Source organism: Pisolithus orientalis (genome assembly GCF_024613125.1).
Source record: "Pisolithus orientalis strain OTSU chromosome Unknown F5J12scaffold_107, whole genome shotgun sequence".
Taxonomy (NCBI): Eukaryota; Fungi; Basidiomycota; class Agaricomycetes; order Boletales; family Pisolithaceae; genus Pisolithus; species Pisolithus orientalis.
Window position 1 is genome coordinate 36,175 of NW_026260888.1, and position 9,148 is coordinate 45,322.

At 46.3% G+C, this 9,148-nt stretch overlaps 1 protein-coding gene across 1 annotated transcript; it reads right to left on the minus strand.

Moving 5' to 3' along the window:
• Positions 1–8,725: 8,725 nt before the first annotated feature.
• On the minus strand, positions 8,726–9,148 carry F5J12DRAFT_679897 (uncharacterized protein; the record flags this gene model as incomplete). Its single annotated transcript, XM_051740228.1, has 2 exons — positions 8,726–8,834; positions 8,892–9,148. Coding segments are annotated over 2 exons (366 nt in total), but the record flags the coding sequence as incomplete, so codon positions are not given.

Consider the following 9,148-nt stretch of genomic DNA (forward strand, 5'->3'; position numbering starts at 1 on the left):
GGTTTGGAGGTTTTCTTCAGTTTCCTCATTTTCACCTTCCTCAGGATTAGGCCTGAAAGGATCATCATTGTTGTCATTGTTGCCATCACTGGAGTGATGGTCAGAGTCATCCAGGTCATTGTCACCATCACCTCCAGGGTTGCCAAAGGGAGTGGGAGGTTGACAACCAGCTGGTGTTGGTGTACCTCAATTGTTGGAAGCCAGTGTAGTACCAGAATGATGGGCTAAGAATCCTTGGAACTGCTGCATGATTGCAGAAGTCTGGCAGTGAGGGTCATCTGAGATTTCTGGTTGAGTTGGTCTCAAGGCAGAGGCAGATTCTAAAGTGTGGTCTGTTTGAGCTTGGGTGTGTGTTCTGGTCATGGATGGTGAGTGACTTGCACAAGTGGTAGTCTGAATATACTGTTAAGTTCATGACTGGGTTGGGGATCAAAGGCCAAAGGCCAAGCACTGGGTGCAACAACCCTTGGTCTTGGCTTGTGTGCTAGACCCTTGTGCAAGATGGGTTGAAGTCAGAGTAAGCTGAGGGGGGTCAGGAGCAAAAGCTGAGAGTCAACTCAAGCTTAAGCTAGGAGCATAGGGGGTGAACTAGGTTGATATTCAGACTGAGGAGCTAAGTACAACATATGTAGAGTATATATACCAAAGACCAGCAACCCAAAGGCCAGGGTTACTGGTGAGGGACTAAATAGTGATGCCAGGAACTAACTAAAAGTCAAGCAAGGAGGCAGGGGTCTGAGAGCTGAAGACAGACACTGCCTTGGCACAAGTGAGGGCAGTACAAAAGCTAACTAGAAAAGTATAGTGAGGAACAGAGTTTGTTTTGGTATTCAGTGTTGACTCAGCATTCTGAATGTAAGACCAAACTGTGGGTTTCTTGGTATATGACACAACATCTGCAGGTTTCAGTATTGTAATACCTACAGTATTTGGTCTTGCACAGTAGACTTGTCACTTCAGATGTTGTCATACTTGCATGTGACTGAGGTGAGCATGAATACTTGCCCCTTTTCTTTACTTTACTTATCCTTGTGTCTAGTATACTTCATATAGGTGAATATCCAGATGTTGTTGCTACTTGCATGTGACTGAGTATACTTCATATAGATATATCTGAGAGGTTATGAGCCCTGAGCTCTAATAGCCTACAAACATCTCACCTTTGTTTTGATATTCTTGCTGCCAAACCAGTTCTCAATTACCCCTCAAAATGACTGCCACTATCCCTGTCACCACTGGCACACTCCTTGGCAACATTCTGAAGCTTGACATCAAAGGCATGAACTGGGTGATCTTTGCCCTTTGCTTCCAGACCACCATCAAAGCTAAGGAACTGTGGTCCCATTTCAATGGCACCTCCCCTTCCCCTGTCAGCATGACCTCCACCAATCAGGATGGATTCATGACTGTAGTCCCTCCTGACATTGATGAACTCACTAAGTGGCAGAAAAGTGAAAATATGGTGAAACACTTACTTACCCAATGGATCCCTGATTCCACTGCCTTCTGGGTGCATAGCCTTAACAGCATTGCAGCTATGTGGAATGAAATTGTTTGCAAATACACAGAGAAGGGTACTTACACACAGACCAACCTTTGCACCAAGTTTTTAAACTTGCAGTGCCCTGTCAACAGTGACATCTGCCAGTTCTTGGATGATCCATATATGAAGAGAGACAAGTTAGCTGCTGTTAGTGTACAGATTGAAGAAAAGGATTACCACTTGACCATCATCCAATCACTGCCTAAGTACCTCACTAGCTTTGCATCTGGACAGCTAGCAACCACCTGCCTGTGCAGCCTGACACAAACCATTGACCCCAATGTCCTCATCTCCCTGATTATTGAAGAGTCAGAATGGTGAGGCTGTAAAGAGACTTGAAACTCATGAGTAAAATGAAAGGCTTGCAATGGTGATGAGGCCTTGGCTTTGACCCCTGGGAATTACTCCAGTCAGGGGCAAGGGAATGGAAGGAATTAGGGATGAGGGGGAAGTTCCAGAGGGCATGCTTGCCAGTGAGGACCCTGCTGGAACTGTGGCTTGAGGGAGCACTATAAATATAAAGCTCAATGTCCTGATCCTGATAAAAAGAAAGAAGTTCTACCTGTCACTATGAAGGGATCCACACATGCTGTAACAATTAATTCTGACAAAGAGGGTGCCCTTCTCAGTGCATGCCCTGAATGAACTCAACAATGAAGTCTTGCTCCCTGATCTACTGAGTGTATCATCAGATGATGATGACTTTGATTGGCATTGCTTCATCACTACTATTGAAGACTGGTTCAGTGAGATGGGGGATGTGGATGATGAGGACTTACCCCATGGTGGTGCTTCCAGTCCTGACAAGCTCACTGACACCCCCCCAGAACTGGTGAACCTTGTAAATGATAGCCCTATTAGCACACCAAAGGTGTTTGGTGACATGGACATGGATATTGCTGATGATTGGAGATGAAGACTATAGCCCTCATGCATAGAATGACAGCCAGGAATGTTGGCAGTCATCTGTCACACAAGAATGAGTCATCAATGACAAAGAAAAAGGAAGGAAGCAAGTTAAGTGCCAATAAAGATTCTTAAGTGCCTGTGTATAGCATTCCAGTTTTTGACATATCTCCACCATTTCTGCAGATACTGACACCATTCCCACACTCACTTATAGTGCTCATCCATGTGATCCTACCTTCCAAAATTGGAAAGGATCTGTGCACTCTGGTCTTAACTCACTTCATCCCCAGAGTGCCTATCACTGTTGAGACCAATGCATTGGACTATGCTATCACTGGCATATGGTCTATTACCTGTGGTGACAGCCAAATACATCTGGTTGCTTTCTACTCCTGGACTCTGACCACCCTGGAGTTGAATTATGACACCCATGATAAGGAATTGCTTGCCATCTTTGAAGCATTCTGGATGGTGGCATCACTACCTTGGGGGCTTGGCCTCACTGGTTGACATTGTCACCAATCACAAGAATCTAGAGTACTTTTCTACCTCTAAGGTACTCACTTGCCACCAGGCTCACTGGTCTGAGTTCCTCTCCTAGTTCAATATGATCATCTGGTTCAGGCCTGGTAAGCTTGGGGCTAAGCCTGATGCCCTAACTAGATGATGGGACATCTACCCCAAAGAGGGGGATAGTGGCTATGCCCAAGTGAACCTGCAAAACCTGAGACCAGTCTTCACCCAGGAGCAACTAGTGGTCTCCCTCTGTGCTACTTACCTCAAGTACCCAGTTTTATGCACAGTTGTACTAATGGATGTTGAGAAACTCCATAATGACATCCTAACAGTGCTGCTGGATGACCTGGACTCACAACTCCATCTGTCTGACATGTCCAATCCCCCGTGGTCCATAGATGACACCAGCTTCCTTCATCTTGATGGAAGGATCTATGTGCTGGACTCAAATGATCTCTGCCTTAGGGTCTTGCAGCTTAAGCATGACCATCCCCTGTCTGGCCATTTTGGCCAAAGCCACACTTTAGAGCTCATCCAGCATGAGTACACCTGGCCTGGCCTCAGGACATTTGGCAAAGACTTTGTCTGGTCTTGCAATGGCTGTACTCAGGCTAAGGTCCCCTGCCACCAGCCTTACAGCCTCCTCAAGCAACTTCCAGTGCTGGAGAAGCCATGGAATTCCATATCTATGGATTTCATCAAGCAACTCCCAGCCTCATCTGGCTTCACAGCCATCCTCATAGTAGTTGACCAGCTTTCCAAGCAGGCCATCTTTATCCCTGCCCATGACACTATCACAGCCCCAGAACTTGCCAAACTGTTCCTCCTCCATGTCTTTTCCAAGCATGGAATACCAGCCCATGTAACCTCAGACTGAGGCTTGGAGTTCATCTCACATTTCTTTCAGTCACTCAGTAAGGCCCTAGATATGCAGCTACATTTCACATCAGGCTACCACCCCAAAGGTGATGGTCAGACCAAAAGGACTAACCAGACCTTGGAACAATACCTCTGAGTCTATTGTAACTATCAACAGGACAACTGGGCCAACCTGCTACCTTTGGCCAAGTTTGCATATAACAATGCCCCTAGCACAACTACCAGTGTATCCCCCTTCTTTGCTAATAAGGACTACCACCCCAACATTTTGGTGTACCCAGAGTGTGACCTCACCTCCACTTGGGCTCATGACTATGCAGTTGACCTGGACTTGTTACACCAGTACCCCTGTGAGGAGATGACCCTCACACAACAGCATTACCAAGGACAGCCAATGCCAAACACATGCCAGCTCTGGACTTCAAGGTCAGTGACCAAGTTGATGTTAAAGCCAAGTACTTCCAGTCAACCTGGCCTTCCAAGAAGCTCTCAGAGAAAAACCTTGGGCTGTACCCAGTCATAGCTCAAGCTGGTACCCACTCATTCACCCTGTGCCTGCCAGACTCAATGCACACAGTACACCTGGTCTTCCATGTCTCCCAACTTGAGCCAGCCTTCCCTAATACCATCCTGAACCAGACTCAACCTCCACCCCCACCAGTCAAAGTTGACAGTGACCTAGAGTTCAAGGTAGCTGAAATCCTCAACTCCAAGGTTGAACAGTGTCATCAGTGTTGGCTCCAGTATTTAGCCTGGTGGACTGGCTATGAAGGGACTGATGAAGAAATGACTTGGGTACTTGCCACAGAACTAGACAATGCTTCTGAACTCATATAAGAGTTCCATGCCTGCTACCCCAATAAACCAAGCCCTTTCCAATGAGGACTAGCCTCAACCAGCCTCAGTTCTCTTTTCTATTTTCTCTCCATATCTAGTTCCTCCCTGATCTCTTACTTACCTTGTACTTTTTCTCTTGTTTCTCTCACTTTACTTTAACTGACACTGGAGACTTGACATTGGCAGGAAAAAATGAGTTACTAGGTGCTACACTACTGTCTACTTGTCCTCCCCTTCAGCCTCCCCACTCTCTTCACTGGCCTGTAGCCACTTGGCCTCCTCATGCAGTTCATTGGAGTTGAGCTCAGATGAGCCTGAGTCCAAGGGAGTGACTGCCAACCCATACCCATATGACTTGTCAAGGATGGCCTCAAGAGCATCAGCAATCCAGCCTGAGTTCTCAATGGCAGCCTCCTGCAAGTCATGGAGACTGGCCAGGTTGTTGGCAATCAGTCCTGCTGCCTCAATCAACCACTTGAGTTTGCCCTCTAGGCCCAAGTACCTTCTGGTGTTGGGCCTCCTTCAGTCTACTCCTGCCAACCTTGGGTTCATTGAGGTCTAGCACCTTGACTGGCTTTGTACTCACCTTCGCCCTCTTCTTCTTGCTCAGCCCAGGCTCAGGCATCTCCTCATCAGCCTTCCTCTTTTTCCCCTTGTCAACCTTTGTACTGGCCTTGGCACCAGCCTCAGTGTCCTTCCCATCTCTGGGCCACCAGCACTTTCCCTTCAATATGTTGCATCACATGCAGGTGATGCACTTCTTGTTGCCATCTATGAGGAATTCACAGATGACCTTGGACCAGGTACAGTGAGTACAGCTAAAAATAAAAGATAAGGGGACACACACAAAACCATTAAGGAGCACTTACCTGGGGTCCATCACCACTTTTCTCACTGCACTGGCCTCACTACCACCAGCCTCATCACCTTTCTTGGCCTCAGCCTTGTGCTTCTCCTCCTCATGCACCCCCTTCTCCTCAGCCTTCCACTCAGCTCTCTCAGCCTCGACCCACTCCCTCTCCTGTCTCTTGGCCTCCAGCTGTGCCTGCTCCTCTCATCAGGCTTGTTCAGCCACCTTCTGTCACTTTCTCTCCTTTGCCTTTGCCTGCATCATCTCTTCCTCATCATTGGTGTCATATTTGAAGGTGTTGTCCAACACCTGGGTCCAGTCAATGAGGACCCAGCCTTTGTCGTTTCAGTCATGGTGATCAGCCTTGATTTGGACATGATGAGTAGAATGCAAAGGAAAGATGCAAAGGGCTTAGCAAATCACAAGTATCAGTTTTTTCAAACTCAGCCAAAGTTTGGACTCAGCCTACTGCTCTTGCAGGGGTCTCATGGGTTCAACCCCTAAGAGGGGGGATACTGTCATAGCTGTGCCTCAACCCTGGCTGGACTCAGCCTCACACTCATTCAGTCTGGCCTCAGCCTCACCAAACATTACCTCCAGTTGGCCTAGCATGGTTAACACTGCTTTGCAGTGTGGTTACTAAGTGTCACCTCAGTTGAGCCTGCCTTGTCTCTGTCCTGGTCTCTGGTCATCTTTGTCACATCTTACTAATGCTATCCTTACCAATTTCCTTAGCAATCCTTGTGAGACTGGAATTACTGGTCTCTGTACTATAGTTGTCTCAAGTACATAAACCTGTATATACTCAGTTTGTACTTCTCCAGTCTGAAATCAAATAAGTCTCCTCTGAAATCTTCTGTCTTGGCCTCAGACTTGGACTGCAACCCATGCAAGGGAATAGCACTGCATCCTCAGTTGCTAAGTCCAACCAGTCAACCATCTGTACCTCTGCTCCCCCTCTGCTCCTGACCCTTTGGCCTCATGTACCTGCATCAGTCTCCAGTCCAGTCTCAAACCTGGACTTCACAGACTTGACAGTGCACAATTTTGCAATCACAACACCAGTGGAGTCAGGGGAGGTGAATGATGCCTTGAATGCAGCAACAAAGTCTGTGAACTTCCCAAAACTCAGTGCAGTCTTTTCAAGGCAAGTTTTCTGGAAAGTTGCTGCCCAAGAGCACGCAACTCCTTTTTTCATGTACAACAACACATAGACAACCTGTGTGGTGTCAGTGTTGTATACTTCTTCATTGACCATGAGGTAGGTCTGGACTGAAAACAGCCAGCTCATGGCATTCTTCTAGTCACTGCTGAAATCAGATGGGGAACCAATCTTTAGTTCAGTGGCCTTGACAGCAGTAGTGCCAATTGTTGCCTTTGACAATGAACTGGACATCATATTCTGTGGTGGGGGCAAGGGATGCAAGAGTTGTGACAGGGGTAGGTACAGATGGGATGGGAGTACCAAGTGAGGTGAGAGACTGGTTGAAGAGGTTTGAGAGGATACCAGAGGTAAAACCTCTATCCAGTTGTTTGGGTTTGTTGGAGGAGGTGTCTGTGACAGTGCTTTCCTGTTCTTTGTCAGATGACAATTCTTCTCATGTGGGTTGCAACAGCACCCAACATTGGTTGTTTTGGGGGTTCATGGTAGCACACTAAACAGTGACCTTCAGCCAGTAGGCTGGGGAGACTTGAGCTTTTGTTACACTGAGACCAAAGTCAAAGTGTAAGGTGAGCTCAGTTGCAGACTATAGTTTCTACCTAGCAAACTGCTGAGGTAACCTCTGTAACTGACAGAGGATTTGGGCAATGCTGGTAAGAGTGGTCCTGTTTAGGGACACTGAGGGTGAAGTTCTGAGGATCACTGTGTATGATTGAGCAGCTCAAGTCTGGGGTTCCAGGACTTGAGCCAACACTCTAAATACTACAAGGAAATGGACCATGAGGTGCCTGCATGTAACAAGCCAACTATGCCACTGGTTGAACAACAATGACACATGTCCTAAGCATGTTATGAGGTACTAATGCTAGTGGTGGGAGTAAAGGGCCATCAGATCAACAAGAAGATAGCCAAAAAAGGAAGTAAGTCCATCAGAACAGAAACAAGGCAAGTGTAAGGCAAAAACAGGGGTGAAAACATAACACCACCTTGATCAGAGTGGAGGACTTTCACATGAGTGTCATGTTGAGTGCAACATAAGGCTTTGAAGTTACCTAGCTCAACCAACCCCCAACAATCAAGTGATGTACCAAAATATTTGAGTACCATCAATCACATGATGTTCCAGTGGCAACTCTATTAGGGCTGAGTTAAAGACTCATTTAAATGAAGCCAAATTCAGATTCAGATGATCAGGCATTGTACCTGGTGAACAATAATGGATACATTGTGAAAAAGAAAATTATATTAAATGGATATGCCATTCCTGGGACTCTTGTTGATTGGAACACGGCTCCTATTATGTAGCTTGATTGGATAATGATGGCCATGAGTGATAAAACATTGCATTTCTTGTTCCCTTTTCCCATGTGGTCAGACTCTGTCTGAGTGAAGAGTTTGCTCATCTCTCTCTGTCAAGACAATTTTCCATCAGCCAAATGAAGGATGCACCCTCATGTTCAATGGTATGCAACATTCTGTGATCATTGAACTGGATCTGATACTCCAGCCCATCACAGAAGTCACAGAAGTTCATGATAATGCTTTGGAAACATTCTTGGAAGGTGCATGTATCCATTCCCATGCCATGATGAGCTGCTGTATCCACAATGTGTTCACATGCATCCTCATCTCTGCCCTCATCCAACATCTCTCCCTCCAACCTCAGCATGTCCCCCTCAGTTTCTGCACCTCTGTCTACTTGCTCCAAAGTGATGGAGGGATGTGGGAGGCTGTTGTCCAGGGTGATAAGTGTTGGATGGGACCAGAGAGGTAATGTTCAACGGTGCTGAACCTCCAAGAAAAAAATTGGGCTGACCATATGTACACTTTGTATGAGATGCTTGCAAATGAGGAACTGGCTTTTCACAAAATATGGGCAAGTACACACCCACTTGTGGGTATCTGGCTGGTATTTATCATTTAATGGAATTGTGATAGGTGTGTTGCTTGCATGTTGCCATTTGTGCTTGAAAGACTTCCACCATGAAGATAGCTCTTGGAAGCAGCTCATATTATTCAGTAAGTGGTCCAGCTTGTTATGATATGATGGAACAAGCTTCATAATTAAGATCCACACCAAAAGGTCCACACAGGGTTTTGAAAAATGGTGTAGAAAATCCACCTTTATGCAATGCCAGCTGTTGTCAAAGATGAGTGTGATCCATGATTTGTGCCTTCTGGTTGAACTGACTTACTGGCTTTCCATAACCATAGTAGTTTTTAATCTCAGAATCTCATTAGGTTCTGCAGACCATGCCCAAAGCTCCCAATGGCCACAGAAGCACCAATTTTCCCATAGGTATGCCCAGACTTCTTGGAGGTTGTGTTCTTCACAGAATTTATACATCTGTTTGACAGGCCACTGACAGATGCCTGCAGGACTTGGATGCAAGTACCCAGGTATGAATGGATGGACACAAAAATGATTTTCAATCATTACCACCACAGTTTC